The 15,885-nt window shown below is 35.5% G+C and overlaps 1 protein-coding gene across 1 annotated transcript; it reads right to left on the reverse strand.

Annotated features, from left to right (window-relative positions):
* Positions 1–2,726: 2,726 nt before the first annotated feature.
* Positions 2,727–15,257, reverse strand: LOC129938906 (serine/threonine-protein kinase polo). Its single transcript, XM_056046731.1, has 8 exons — positions 14,812–15,257; positions 5,374–5,598; positions 4,916–5,313; positions 4,597–4,835; positions 4,379–4,527; positions 4,134–4,315; positions 3,816–4,062; positions 2,727–3,754 (listed from the first exon to the last, which is right to left on the reverse strand). The coding sequence occupies exons 1-8, from the start codon at positions 14,911–14,913 to the stop codon at positions 3,563–3,565; spliced, it is 1,734 nt and encodes a 577-aa protein (XP_055902706.1). The 5' UTR covers positions 14,914–15,257; the 3' UTR covers positions 2,727–3,562.
* Between the last annotated feature and the right edge of the window lie 628 nt (positions 15,258–15,885).

The following is a 15,885-nucleotide window of genomic DNA, read 5'->3' on the forward strand; positions in this document are numbered from 1 at the left end:
ACTCGGTATTACGGCTATCAAACATATTGATACTCATCAAATATTCTATCAGCTACAAAATCTTCGTTGACAAATGTATCAAATATTCGTAAATGGTAAAGAATTGTAATTTAAATGCGATTTATAAGTTTTTTTTTATAGTTTTTATTGAATATACAAATTGAAGAACGAAATGCATTCACCAGAATTGTTGATTGAAGGCATAAACTGAGGAACGAAGGTTTATCGTGCAAGCTAAAAAAACATTATTACGAGATGCTTCAAACCCACTGGACAAATTATAATTTCATGAATTAAAATAAGCAAATTAAACTTGGTAGGTATTACGGCTGTCAAATCCTCAGGATTTTCCTCCATTACTTCCACAAGCCTTTCTATTTGTTTTCTGTTGCTAACTATTCTACTCCTAAATAAACAAAATATTAAGAAAAAAGAGAAATTTATTTAATGAAAACAACTTACATCATTCCGCCGATATTATTTATAGACCAAAACACAAGAACTTAACACAAATGACAAACGTCAAACACCAAACAAAACCTATTCGCAATCGTATATTGATTAGTATTCACAATGGTTGAAAAATCATCATTTGATACTCATAATACCAAATTATCAATAAATTGATAGAAGTTATCAGTTATTAAATAATTGATAGTTGATAGCCATAATTGTTTCTCTCCCAGATTTCTACCCAAAAACAAAATATTTTTGGATTGTATACAGTATGCGACAGTGCGACTATTTTCGATCCTGCCGGCGACTTCTCCCCGGGACGCAAGCGGCAGGCATGGTTTTTCCTCAATTTTAAATGTCAAACTAACTATCTAAACATACTTCAGCCCTTATCACATATAACAATTTGACGGTTTTTTTTACAACTTTAGGTCAGCGGCAGGATAACTTCGCCCCACTGTCCAGGTGGCAGGCATGGTTTTTCTTTCTCAAGGCAGTGCCAACTAACGTTCTAGACCGGTTTCAAGTCTTATCATGTTAGACATGTGACCTCGGTTTTTTTACAACTTTGAAAATTAACTGTAAATTAATGCACCACGGGTGCGCCTGCAGGCATCGATTTTATGTTTTTCTAATGTAAAAACTGCCCGAAGAAATAAATTCATCCATTATCAAATCTTTCAAAAATGAGTGACGCTGGCTCCCGGGCTATAAGCAGATATACTCCCTGTTAACGCTATCAAAGGCCTTCTCAAAGTCGATTAAGGGTGGTCGATATTCTTTCTCGACTTTTATTGAAAACATTTTCATTATGCAAAACATAATTTCAATAAACGTTAGATTGAGTCGCCTAAGAAGAAAATGGGTTTATTTTAATTAAACAAGAACAAAGATGAATAAAAGGCATCCTCCGTTTGATTTCAGCAGTGGTGTCATATTAAATTGATAACGGTTTTTAGTACCGATTGGTTGTGTCCGTTTCCATCTTGGACAGCTAACCGATCAAATTCAGCCTTATTGTGAATTTCGCTCGGAAAATCATTAACCCGAAATATTTTTGTCCGCCCGAAATTTAAAAAGCTATTGCGTGTTTCTCCCGAATTTCACTTCGAATCAGAACTGACAGTTCGAATAATTGTGCACCAAACTGAAATAGCAATAAATTTCCTCATCTCTGATTAAAACAGAGTATTAAATCTTAACCTATATTTCTTGTTGAAAATAAAAACGCAATGAAATTTATGTATTTAGGTCCGCAATTTCCTGTTAAACTGCGTACGACAAAACACTTTTAAAACCACCAAGTTTTGCGCAAGTGGATATTCAAGTTCCTCCATAACAACTTCTTGGGTACTTATTTTGCAAATGTCTTTTTGTTGGTGGTTTGACTGGTTGAAGCAAGAATAGTTGCAGGTACGACTGTAATTGGAATAGGATCAAAAAGTGAATAGGTTATAACATCAGCACTCTGCTGGTTATGTTGTTCAGCTTTTTCAAATTCGTGCAAAAAATCTTCAATTTTTCCATATTTTCGAAACTTCTCTTTTTGGGTAGATTTAACCCAAACTTTTTTGAAGAAACAATAAAACTGGGAGATGGCTTCTTCAGCAGGAGAGAATTTTAGTGTCCTATTAGGTCCACCTCCTGTTCCTCTTCCCCTTATTTTGTTTGTATCATCCGTTATCCTCACGTAGCGTTTTTGGTCGGTCGAAGCCTAATTAAAATTTTTTGTTTTGTTTTTGTTCAGTCTTCTGTGAATAAAATTGAACCCTTACCTTCTTCCATTCGAACTCAGTCTTGATTGGAGGCTATTAAGCTCAAGTGTAATCTGCTTCCAAAATTCATGTATTTTTTCTTTACTTTTGTTGACAAAACTACTTGCGATTTCAGGATTTTCCTGCATCTTGTTTAGCAACATATCCCTTTTATTTGCATTTGTTGATTTGGTCCTTACATAAAGATACAAACAATAAAGTTATATTGTTTTTTTGCAACTGCAATTAATATAAATAACTTACATCGTAAAATTTGTTGTTCTTCTGTTCACCTCTAAAAACTAAGTGGAAATTTTAGCGCCAAATGACATTTCATTCCGCCCGAATTGAGTGCTCCAAATAAGGGAAATCTTTCTAACTTGAATTTGTTTTCGCCAGAAACTCACAATAGTCGAATTAAAAAAGGGATTTTTTTCTTGTTCACGTGAATTGTAATATTCAAGGAAATTATCGGAATAAACAAAATTAAATTGTATGAACTAAAAATCCAGCAAGTGATATTTTTTTAAAAATTTATTTAATCGAGACTAACCCACACAAATACAAGGAAATAAAATATAAAACAAAATAAGGAAACTAAATATTTTATATAAAAACAAAAAAAGGGGAAAAATATTAAAACAAAATTACAAAAAAAAAAAAAACTAAACACACTGAATTCTTTGATTAAAAAAATAAAAAGAATTTAGAAATATTTATTTGAAATTTACCAACTACTTTGTAATTTGCGCCCGCACTATTTTATGCTATTTTTGTGATTTTGTGTTTTTAAAAAGTAATTTTGTGGGAGATGTGAGTAAAACAAATAAAAATCTTCCTTTTAAAATACTTTGTCTGGGACTAAATTTTAATTTCCTTGCATTGTGTTCCTTAAAATTAATCTCAGTCATATTAACACTGTTTTTTTTTTGTATTTTTGATATCGGTTTGTTTTAACATGAAACGTGTACTTATTTAACAATGCGTATAAATGTAGGTATATGTATGTAAATTCTAATTTATCAAAAATAAAATGGAAATTATTTTATTTCCTCTTTTTTGATGTTCGATGTTAAATGATTAAAAAAAATAATAATATTTTAAAACGCAAAACAGCAACAAAAATAAACAAAAAAGAATGTATTGTGATAATGATGAAAAATATGTTTCGCTGGTATGCTCGCTCGTTTGTTTGTTCTTCTTTCGCTTGTTGCCCCTCCTCTCTACTTTTCTTTCTTCCTTTTATTTTGCCTCCAACTTCATCTTATTTTTATAATAATATTTAAATTAAACACACAATAAATTATAAATCGTTTTGTGAAGAATTATTTCGATTGTGTCTTTTCTCTTCTTCAGAACATCTTTTCCAACATTTTCCGGAGTTTTTCGTGGGCATAACGCAGCTTCTGGTAAAGGTCCTTTGAGCAACCATGCGTTGTGATGGTGGCAAATCGGTAGGTTCTGAAGTTCTTTTCGCTGTCCATGTAGGTAACGGCGCTCATACGAGGGCAGATGATCAATTTCATGTGATCGGAGAAATTTAGCTGTACAAAAAACAGAGTGTTAAGTGGATTTTTTGCGGCAAACTTTTGAACTTTTACAAACCTGCAGAGATCCATTTGTTAGATGCATTACAACCGCACACGTTGTCCTAAACCACGAGTGCAAATGGGGCAATCTTGAGATTTGATCGTTTTCGAACATAACATTGTTGGCGCCAGCCTTGACTAAATGTTCGGTCATGTAACGTTTGAAGTATGAAAGTAGTTTCATTTTTTTGTCCAGTTGCTTGGGGTATTCGGCTGTGGTCATGTACGTTTCTTTGCCATCTTTATCGATGAAATGCACGTTACTAAAACAGAAAAACAAGTTGTTTTTTTTTTTTTAAATTGGAAAGACATTTTAAAGAAAGGAAGAACTTACAGTCCATTCGGCAGCATAATTAATTTTGTTGTGTCGTTGAACATCACACCCATGCCTTCATCGCATAGCTGATATCCAAAGCCGTATTTGTCACTGTAATCAACCCATTTCGAGATCCAAAATAGAGGCTGGGCAGCTGGATCTGTGTTCTCATCACCCAAATTATTTGGCATCATTCGGGGCTAAAATAAATTAATTTTGTCCATGTCCTTTTTTGTATGTTCCTCGGAAATTTTAAAACTTACCTTGCTGTTAATCAATGTTGTTAATTGTTCGTGGAGACTCTGAATGTCGGCGCGGTAATCTTCATTTAAGTTACCAATCTGCGCCGAAGCAGTGATGGCATCGTGTAAGTTATTTTTAAGGAACGTCGACTCTAGTCTTGTATCGTCTCCTATTAAATAGTAAGTGTTAAAAATAGTTAGTGTTAAAAATCAAAACAACATCCAGAGAAAAAACTTACTCATTCCATTTGTTTCAATAAGTGGTTTACGCCTGAGCTCACTTTCTGCCTCCATTGTTTCATTCAATCCTAATCGCGGTGCCATTGTCAAACAAGAGCTGGGCAAACTAGATGGCACCTCACTCGCATTGATGAATTCAAAATTAAGCAATTCACGAATTGTGGGACGTTTATCGGGATTTGATTGTAACATTGCAATGACCATAGTTGCTGCACTTTTGCGCATAAAATTTGGAACTCTTTAAAGAGACAAACAAAAAAAAAAACATAAAAATAAGTTTTTCCATCATCACAAACTTGGGTCGTCTTCAAAACTCACCTATATTCACATTTCTTAATTTTAGTATAAGTATCCTTGAGGGTCTTTGTCTCGAACGGGGGCTGACCCACAAGCAATGTATACATAACACAACCAATCGACCAAATATCCACTTCAAATGAATGTCCTTTCTTTGTGAGAATCTCAGGGGCTATATAGTTCGGCGTACCACAAAGGGTCTTCTTGCGTTCGCCCTCAAATTCAATTCGTGTGGCCAAACCAAAATCACCAATCTTCACATGAAGTTGATCGTTGAGAAACAAATTACCTAACTTCAAATCACGATGAATAATTCTATTATCGTGGAGGTATTTGACTCCTTCGATTATTTGATATATATAATAGCGACATTCGTAATCTGTTATGACTTTTCGTCGTTTATGCAGTTCCATCATTGACTAAAAGAAATATATGTAGTGATGGTTTATGGGTGCTTGAAATTTAAAACACAAACTTACTCTTTTCTTGCACAATTCCAAAACTATATAAACATTTAAACTGTCATCAAAGAATCCATGAAATTTAACTACATTTTTATGATTTAATGATTTGTGAATGGAAATTTCTTGAGTCATTTTCTCTTTTTGATTGTGCTTCATCATTAGTTTTTTGGATACGATTTTTCCAGCATAGACGTTGTTCGTCTCGACGTCGATGATCTCGTAACATTTTGCAAAACCACCCTATTTTGGGAAAATAAAATTATTTTAAATTTTTAATGTAAGCGAGATTTTTTTTAGATTTTTATTTGATCATATTTCAAAACTTTAACAAAGATAGTTGTGTTACCCACGAAGCAGTTGCTTATGTAGGTGAGGTGGTTAAAGTTTCAAAGTATTTGAATTGATTGGATTTTATAAAAAATTTTATATTAATTAAAAAAATATATATATAAATTCATTAAAGCTTTAATTTAAGAAAAAATATACATTACAAATTTTTAATTTACTTTTATCAGTGCATGGTGTTAAAATTTTAATTGAAATAGAAAAGTTTCAATTTTTTTAACCTTTTTTAAAGTCTCGATCATTTTTAAGATTTGTAGGAAGTTGGTTCATAATGAATGTTATTAAGTTGTTGTCCACCCGATTAAATTGTTGTTTTCTGCAGTTGTTGTATATCATCGGTAGTTCAAGTAGACCTTACGCTCGTCTTCTACTGTTTACACTATATGAAATTTATTATTTTTAGAGTTGGTATTCCAGCCAACTATGCCGAAAAAGCATTACATGGTTCTTATATAATTTGATTCCTTTAAATATCATTGTGTTCTGCGCTCTAGAGGTTGCTTTCTTATCAAGTCTAAAGTTTTGAGCACTTCTAAGATTAGCTGAGTTATACTAAGCCAGTTAAGTTTCTGTAACATAGTTCTTATAAGGGTAAGACGCGCACATTTTAAGATTATTCTCATAGCTTTATTTTGCAGTATTTAAAGGAGAGACAAATCTCCTTGAGAAGATACAAATAAAATGGTAGAACAATATTGAAAATGAGGTTTAACAATCGCGTTATAAATTTTAATTGCATTTTTTTCCTAATCCTGCCAAGAAAGTATATTTTTTCGGCAGTTTCTTGCAAACATACTCCGTAGCTAGCTTTAAGGTTCATTTGATTGTTAATTTCTACCCCTAAGTACTTAAATTCATCAACACGTTCAATATTTTCTACATTAATTTGTATTACATTCAGTTCCGCACAACCATTGATACACATCAACTTTGTTTTCTTCACATTCAGTTTTAACTTATTAATAATCAGCGAATCACTTATGGATCGGAAGTAATTATTAATTTTTTCCGTTCATTCATGGATATCTTTCCCAGAAATAAAGAGAAGGCCGTCATCAGCACACATACATAATTTAAATATTTAACTGCCAAGTTTATATTTTTTATTGATATAATAGGAACAAAAACACCCCCAGTACCCAGCCCTGAGGTACACCTGTTTTCACTTCATTCGCATCAGACACATTATTGTTCACCGACGTACGCTGTGTTCGATCATTTAAATATGACTCAAACCATTTAAATTCATTATTTTTGATTCCATATTTTGAGAGCTTTTGAAGAAGTATTTTACGATCAACAGTCCCGAATTCCGCTGTAAGGGAGATAGAACCACTCAACCTCGGCGACGAAGATCAACAATTCCGCCTACCCGACCTTGACGAAGTGAAGATAGCTATATCTAAACTTAAGTCAAACAAAGCTGCTGGAGCTGACGGCATCGCTCCCGAACTATTCAAAGCAGCAGGCGATGAATTGGTACGGAGCATGCACCAACTCATCTGCAAAATATGGTCGGAAGAAAGCATGCCCGATGAGTGGAATCCCAGCATAGTGTGCCCGATACATAAGAAAGGAGACCCTCTAAACTGCGCCAACTACAGAGTCATCAGTCTCCTTAACATTGCGTATAAGATCCTCTCTGCCGTATTATCTGAACGTCTGAAGCCATTCGTCAATAACCTGATTGGTCCTTATCAGTGTGGCTTCAGACCAGGAAAGTCCACTATCGACCAAATATTCACACTAAGGCAGATCTTGGAAAAAACCCAGGAGCTTCAAATCGATACCCACCATCTCTTTATCGATTTTAAAGCCGCGTATGACAGCATCTATAGGGAAGAGCTCTACCGAGCAATGTCTAGTTTTGGCATCCCTGTCAAACTTATCCGTTTGTGCAGAATGACGATGGAGAATGCACGCTGCTCTATCAAGGTCGGAAAAGATCTTACCGATGCATTTTTATTTCAAAAAAGGTTTTAGACAAGGCGATGCACTGTCGTGCGACTTCTTCAACATCGTTCTGGAAAGAATTGTGCAAAACTCAACCGTCAGCACTAGAGGCACAATCTTCCAAAGATCCATCCAATTACTGGGATACGCAGATGATATTGACATAATTGGAAGATCAAAGCGTGATGTCAGTGGAGCGTTTTTGAGCATTGCGACGGAAGCGAAGAAGATGGGTTTAGTGGTCAATGAGGGCAAGACCAAGTATATGCTGTCATCAAAAAGGACACTGAACGACGACGTCTTGGACAAAACGTCACCATGGACAGCTATAACTTTGAGGTAGTTAAGGACTTTGTCTACCTAGGCACCGCTATTAATGCAGACAACGACACCAGCGCTGAAATCAAACGAAGAAAAACTCTTGCAAATCGCTGCTTCTTTGGACTTAGAAGGCAATTGAGAAGTAAAGTCCTCTCTCGAGCATGTAAAATCACCATCTATAAGACACTCATCATCCCGGTTCTCATTTATGGCGCTGAGGCCTGGACCCTGTCAAAGAAAGATGAGAGCGTCTTAGGATGCTTCGTGAGAAAAATTCTTCGGGTGATTTTTGGTCCCGTACGCATAGATGGAGAATGGAGGAGAAGATATAACGACGAACTGTACGATCTGTAATGCGACACTGACCTAGTTAGCAGAATTAAAGTCCAGCGGCTTAGATGGCTAGGTCATGTAGAGCGGATGGACATCAACGCTCCAGCCTGGAAGGTCTTCGAATCCAATCCCGAGGAACGGCGCAGTAGAGGAAGACCGCGACTCAGGTGGCGCACGCAGGTGGGAGAGGACCTCAACCAACTTGGCGTGCGAAACTGGAGACAGCTAGCTAGGGACCGAGCTGGCTGGAGACGCTTGTTGGTTGAGGCCCAGGTCCGCCCCGGACTGTAGCGCCACCTTAAGTATCTCATTTTTCCAATTTTCCACCACCCAATTTAACGCAGATTCACACGAATATCTTTTTTGAAAACCCGATAGTTGATCCATTATGAAATTTGTATTATTATTATTATTAATATTTATTAACAAGCAATTAAAATTACAAGCTAATATAAAATTTAACAAGCCTAGCTGCAGAGACTATTGGCTTATTTGCTTGAAAGTTCAAGTTACAATTTTTGCTTTTTTGAGAAACTCAGTAATATTATTTATATTTGTTAAGCTGGGATTTTTGAGGATTTCATATACGGGAATATTTTTGAAAATTTTTTTAATTATGGGCTGCGTCAACAAACAATGTACCAAAATATGTTTTAGATCAAGGTGGGTGTTGCAAGTGGAGCAGGTTGGAGGGTCGTTTTTGTTGAGGAGGTGTTGATGGGAAGCAGTAGTGTGTCCAAGTCGAAGTCTAGTGAAGTTGGTTATTTTTTGTTTCGAACAGTTTGTAGGGTAAATCGGCGTAGATTTTAAGGGGTTTATATCCTTGTAGTGATGATGATATAGGCTCCAGTCGTGAATACTTTTTGCAGAAGATATCTTTCCGGTATGCTTGAGGAGATCGGATTTGGTGAAAATGTTGAAGGTGAGTACAGGTGCGTTTTTGGCTGAGTTCGCTGCACTGTCGGCATATTCGTTTCCAAGTATTCCAACATGGCCTGGAGTCCACATTAGTTTAATGTTTTTTCAATTTTATGAGTTGATATCTGATTACTGATATGATTTCGGTGTTGTTGTTTGCGTTGTGAATTGCATTGATTACTGAGATGCTGTCGGAGCATATAATGCATTTTTCAGAGAGATTGGCTGCAGCTTTAGTAGCTTGAAGTATCGCAAATGCTTCAGCTGTAAAGACGGAGGCAAAATCTGGGAGAATACCAATGCTTATGGTTGATCCGTTTTCATCAGTCACCGCATAAGATGTGGTGTCCGGAGTTTTAGAGCCATCGGTGAAGATAAATCTCCATCCGTCAGATCTAAAGTCAGAGGCGATACATGAAAAAAGTTGACGATAAGTGCTGTTTGCTGTTTTTAGTTTTTTATATTTGGTTAGATCCAATATCAGCGATTCAGGATTGATGAACCATGGCGGGTAGCGTGGGGATGTGAGTCGTTCTCTTTTGGTTGGCAGGTTGTTACGCCTTGATTCTTTAAGAATTGTACCGATGGCGGACGGAATACGTTTAGTTAGCTTTTGATTCAATGTTTTTTTGATGTCGCTGTCGATGATGGAGTTCTTGGAGAATACTAGTTTTGCGAGCATTCTTAAAGTTAGTGTATCTCTTCGTACTTCGATGCTGGGGAGGCCTGCTTCAGTTAGGATATTTTTTATTGGAGTTGTTGGAAAGGCGTTTATGCTTCTTCTAGCTGCTGTGTGGTAGATGGGTTTGATGATGTTTAAAACATACTTTGGGCAGTGACCATATATAACCAGCCCATAATCAATTTTACTTAGAACTAAAGTTTTAGTAATGTATGAAAGGGTGTTAATATGTACATTGCTTTTATATGTTGCTAAATATCTTATTATGTTAGTTCGTGCAGCTAGGGATTTCTTAAGCTCTAAACTGAATTGTATTTATATGTATATTTGTAACAGATTGAATAAAGAACAAAAAAATCCCCTGAAGAAGTAAGGAATTCTTACGAAACGTTGGGTAAAAGAATGGAATAGTTTTTTATTTATTTATTCGCATTCCAAAAAACAAAAAGACCAAAAGAGCCTAATAAAACACAATAAAGAAGATGGTTTTTATTAATCATTTTTGTAATTCTCCTTTGTAGATTAACAAGCTTCTCTATATGCGTTTTCGATGCATTTCCCTAAGCTAATACTCTATATCTTAATCGAGATTCAATAAGTGAATAGTAACCCTGTTTTTGAATATCTTTCCAGATGAAATAAAGCAAACTTAATCATACCTCATACATTGCCTTACGATAGTAATATGCTCGTGCCACGAAAGTGTTTACCTATTGTAATTGTAACACTAAGGTATTTGATTAATTGAACTAATTCAATGGCATCTCTTTTTCTTGAAGGCGGACATTCAGGATTTTGAAATGTAGACTGTCTCTTTTTGTTTTTTTTTTTTGGTGCACGAATGTGCATAGTTTTCGTTTTCATTGCGTTGATGACAAATCCAAAATCGTGGCACCATCAAGTAACTTCATCAAACTCCTTGCAGCTTCAAATGTTTAATCTAGCAGATGTGAGATATGGATGTTGTTTGCATCTGATACATAGATTCGTTCTTTAGCCGCACTACACGAATGTTGGGTGGTTTACTACACTATATTTTTCGTTCGTTGCAATATTCAGGAATTCAAAACCAATTAAGACAGATGTCTCCTTCAAAACTTTCTCTTTCTTTTCTAACACAAAAAAAATATTAAAACTCAGATTAAGTTAAGTTAAACGGGGCCAGTGGTCAATTTGTAATTTCAGAATATGTTTAAATGTCAAAGGCGAGTAGTTTCTTAGGCCATTATGTTATCGAACAAATATTTTCTTAATGTTTTCTTTTTGTCTTTTTCCTAAGCTTGGACAGGGCATTTGCACAGGAAGATAAAGGTTCTGTCTCTTCGTCTTTCCACCTCTACACATTAATCAGATGAAGTGGTACTCATTCTGTTTATATGGGTACCCATTGAGTTGTGACCTGTTATGATAGTAATAAATAGAGATAATTGAGGCCTTGTTAGTTGTAAAATGTATTTTGTTTTCTTTTAATAATTGGTTATAGATTTCTTAAAAATCAGCTAGCTGCTTGCAGCTTCGAGAGAGGTTTTTACTAAACGGGTTGACTCCTATGAAGCATTATACGTTGTTGTCCAATTTGTCTACTCTATAATTCCAATTCAATTTCACTACTTCTTGGCGCCTAACGGAGAGTAAACGTTAAAATGAAACTCTACTGAGGTCTTGACCTCTTTCTCCGTTATCATCATCACAACTTCCGGCTGCGGGTACGGGGCTTATTATGGCAGCAGGAAAGATAAAAATTCCACCCCAAGGTATCATGGCATGCCTGCTCGTTCAACTAAGCTTGTAGGAAGGATTGGTTCTTGCTAGCGAGGCATTGGACAAGGTTTCGACTTCATGTCGAAAGTAAGCAATGAATAAATATGGTGAAGCGAATCCGTCCATATTTTGAGAATTAATTCCTATTGAAAAGAAATTCTATCATTGTGTTGACTATAGGAGGGTTTTTCTGCCACGGTATTTATCGGATACCACTATGCATACGGCAACAACACCCTGTTGGTTGGTAGCTGCCGTAAGACTGCCCGACCAGTTTTTTGGCTTTATGCCAATGTCATATTACGTTGGTTGAGGATATTAGGGGCTTCAGGCGGTAATTACAATCGGCTTGACAGACACTGCAGTAATCTGAAAGCTTTATTGCTCTTTCCAGGGAAGAATTAGACGAACAAAACTTACACCCTACCCCTATGGCCCTTTCATCAAGACCGATGCATCATTTTTTACTAAAGGGTAATTTTTGCTTTGGGATTTGGGCCTACACCCGTACAAGATTCAACTGACCCAGAAGCTCAGAGTTCATAACCATAGACAAGTTCGCTGACTGGACTTCGAATCGTTTGGAAGAGGACCCCAATTTTGGCCGTAAAATCATCTTTAGTGACGAACCGCATTTTTGGATGAAGGGCTGTGTGAACAAGCAAAATTGCAGTATATTTGACGACACCAACCCACGCGAAGTTACCGTTTGGTGTAGATTTCAGGCCTTACATTATTAAAAACGACGTTAGTGTCACCGTCAATTTAATAATTTTTTATGGCTCAAATTGAACCATACTAGACGACATGTGGTTCCAGCAGGACGACGCAGCGCTACGAGCTACACAGCGAACGCCACGATTCACATTGACAACATCTACACACAGTTATTGAAAAACGCTTTATGACCCGGTTTAACATCCATTCCTCTGTATTAGTTACTTCTTAAAACTTATTCTACAAAATTGGGGGCTCAAGGCGTTGCTATTGTCGTAAGGTCTGAGAATCGGACATATTAATGCTGCAAGTGAATCAGAGGAGTTCATACCAATTGATTGAAGACAACGAATCTTACGATATGAGTTTCTAAAATGATGAGGAAACATTACCACAGGCATCAAAGTTGGAGCCAACCTCAAATTTTTACATCGTTCCCTTGCTGTTCAGAATATTACATTTTTAAATTTTTTCAAACTCAGAAAGTAGAGGATGTACCATGAGACAAAATAGTGTTCTTGGTGTCTTCTGCCGGACAAATGCAATCAGCGATGGAATCAGCGAGTCGTATACGTCCAGATGCAATGCATTTAAAGTGGTTTGCCTCCCTATTTCAATTTTCGTCAAAATTATACTTTTTACGCACTTTTTCTTGGAAAAGCTGCCACAACATACTGGAAAGCGAACGACTTTTTACCTTTTCTTTTAAATCTACATATAACTTTACCGTTTGGCCTTAAGGTACATATTGTTTATGGTACATTTGCTTACATAAGGTGTTTCTTTAGACGTGGGGTTTTCAATGTGGCAATACTTTTTTGGAGTTGGTCTTTTCGAAAGCTATCATTTGATTCATGCTCAGTTTGGTTTGCCATTTATTAATCGCGCGTTGCGTCCAATATTCAGTCTATAAATTCACCCAGCACAGTTTTTAATTCGATAAACCATAGATCGGTATCGCACCATCTTTACTCTATTTGATAGTGCGCATCGAAGACACAATTACTGCTGCGGAGCAGAGCTTTAAATAAGATCCGAAAGATTCTATACACCATCGCGCAGAACAATTATAGCTGTACCCTTCCCATTTTGCGGAAGGATCATGTTTAATGTGCTTATAAAATCCAACTCGTGCAAAAGTCAAACGCACACCAAGTTCTCAGCAATGAAGCTCATTTTTACAGGCGTTAAGTGTTACAGTCAATGGGAAAAACTGGAGAGTGATAACTTATTCGTGCCTGAATTGGAGGATGTTGATTTGGACGCCGTTTGGTTTCAACAAGACGACAGCGCTACATGCCATACAAACAAAAAAAGATTTATGGAAGGGAACTTGAGGAGCACATTACTGCTGACATGCTCATATTATCTACGGATGTAATTGCTGAAAAAGTGGTCGACAATAGGGCCCTTAGTCTGCATTTTACTGGAGCCAGCCACTTTCCTGCAATCTTTTTAAAACATAACAGCAAACCCTTATCTTTAAAATCATGATAAATTCTCGACCATTGCATGCTTTTTTTTCTTATTAAAACCACACGATTACAAACAAAACAGCTATCAAATTCATTGATGGCATTAATTGGAAGATTTTAATTTGATCAAGCGATAATGAATAACAACTGAAGAGCATTGAATCATTTTTTGGGAAAACTGCCAATACTAATTTCTACTATTTCTGGGACTAGAAAAAAACTTGAGTTAAAAACACCGTGAAAATAAAAATTAACTGCAATAAATCGACCTATATAAACGAAAAAAGGATCCTTTTTCTATAAATTTTCAATGACACAACATCAAATATATACATTGTATGAATATGCCTTTAAAAATCTTTTGATATTCCTATTGTTGTAAATGTGTGCAAAAATATTGAATAAGAGAAAGACAAGGATGAGGAGAGGGCGTAAAAGATCACATAGGTACACACATTCTAACCAATACCATACATTTTCCAGATGGTGTTATACCTATAAGTATGTACAACTTTAGACATTCTAGCTTCGGTCAAACAGCATCCAAAATTCCTGTGTACCTACCTACCTACCTACCTTTCCTTTATTAGATTTAAGATTTTGTGTTTCAAGTTATCATCAAATTTCATTAAGTTTTTCTTTTTTTAGAACGTTTATTAGAGACGAGGAAAAAATCAACAATGGAGCTACAGGTGTTTAAAGGATTTCTTAGTTAGGAACGTTAAGGGTTTGGGTTTTATTTAGAAAAAGTTAACTGATCTCGAACACAAAAACGTTAAATACTTTAAAAATGAATGCAAATTTTATCCTTTACTTATACTCGGCAAAAATTCCGAACCGCACGTGAAATTTCTGACGGAGCCCGCCCAGAGCTTAAACAATTGTCAATTTACATACCTTCATTATAAAAAAAAAAAGTGATCTCAAGTCTCAATAAATAATCCTTACCTTGCCAAAAAATCGCATTCTTTTATAAGTGCGATTTGTGCCAGCATCGTAGAGTCTATCAGGAATATCACTAGCTTTATCATCAATTCTGGACGAGGCCATTTTCCCAAAAGCGGCAGCCTTCCTTTTTGCAAATTAATAATGACGAACAAAAATTATCTTCTCTTGGTTTTTAGTTTTTGTTTCAATGAGAGGATCGATCCTTGTTCTTTCGGTCGTTTTCTTTTTATTAGTTTTTAGTGTGACGGTAAAATCAAAATACTTTATAAATACAAATATTGATTTTATTAAAAAGAAAAAATGGATTATTTAAAAACAGAAAACGGTTCTTTTCTTTTAGTTAAACAGATAAAATTAATTATAAAATTAATTTAAGCACACGACCAGCGAAAACAAGAAAAATTGTCGAGAGTAGAGTTGCTGTTAGATAGAACGACACAAAACCGTTTAAAACTTTGAAAGAGAATTTCAAACACGAACAACCGGGTGTTTCGATGTTTGATTTCGAAAATGTGTCATATGTTTGTTTCTTTTTTTGTATGAAAATTCGCGAATTAGTTGTCCTTTTTCTTAAAGGTTTGAACAGATATTTCGAAATAGGTTGATAAGCGAAGAGTGATGCCAAGATATCAGTTATTCAAACTGTTTCAAATAGTAGCAAGTACTATTTCTGCAAAAATAGCGTACAAAATGTTAGTGTGTTATTACATCAAGACTTTTTTTTTAGAACACCCGCCCCATCAATCTCGCATTATTGCAGTAGCATGTTTTTCGGTTGCGTGTTTTTGACATTTCTCTTTCATTTTTTGTTCTCATCCACAAAGTCAAAGTGTGAACAAAATTAAAAATCCCTTTTTACTACAGCAATGATTATTGACATCATGAATACGGATAATAAATCTGGAGAAAAACATTCATTTTCTTGACAAAAAACTAGAATTATATTATAAACCATCGTTTTTAAATTATATAAGGGTGAATAAAGAAAGTTTTAAGGTGCATCTTTCTGAAAACGTCTGTATGTAATAACACACTTTTCTACAAAAAGTACTCATTCCTATTACAGAGTTTTTA

This window comes from Eupeodes corollae, chromosome 1 (assembly GCF_945859685.1).
Source record: "Eupeodes corollae chromosome 1, idEupCoro1.1, whole genome shotgun sequence".
Lineage (NCBI taxonomy): Eukaryota > Metazoa > Arthropoda > Insecta > Diptera > Syrphidae > Eupeodes > Eupeodes corollae.

Coding starts and splice junctions, on each gene's coding strand:
- LOC129938906 (XM_056046731.1), bottom strand. CDS start 14,913: ATGGCCTCGTCCAGAATTGATGATAAAGCTAGTGATATTCCTGATAGA. Junction 4,063..4,133: donor ATTATGCTGCCGAATGGACT/GTAAGTTCTTCC, acceptor TTTCTGTTTTAG/TAACGTGCATTTCATCGATA. Junction 3,755..3,815: donor TAACAAATGGATCTCTGCAG/GTTTGTAAAAGT, acceptor TTTTTTGTACAG/CTAAATTTCTCCGATCACAT.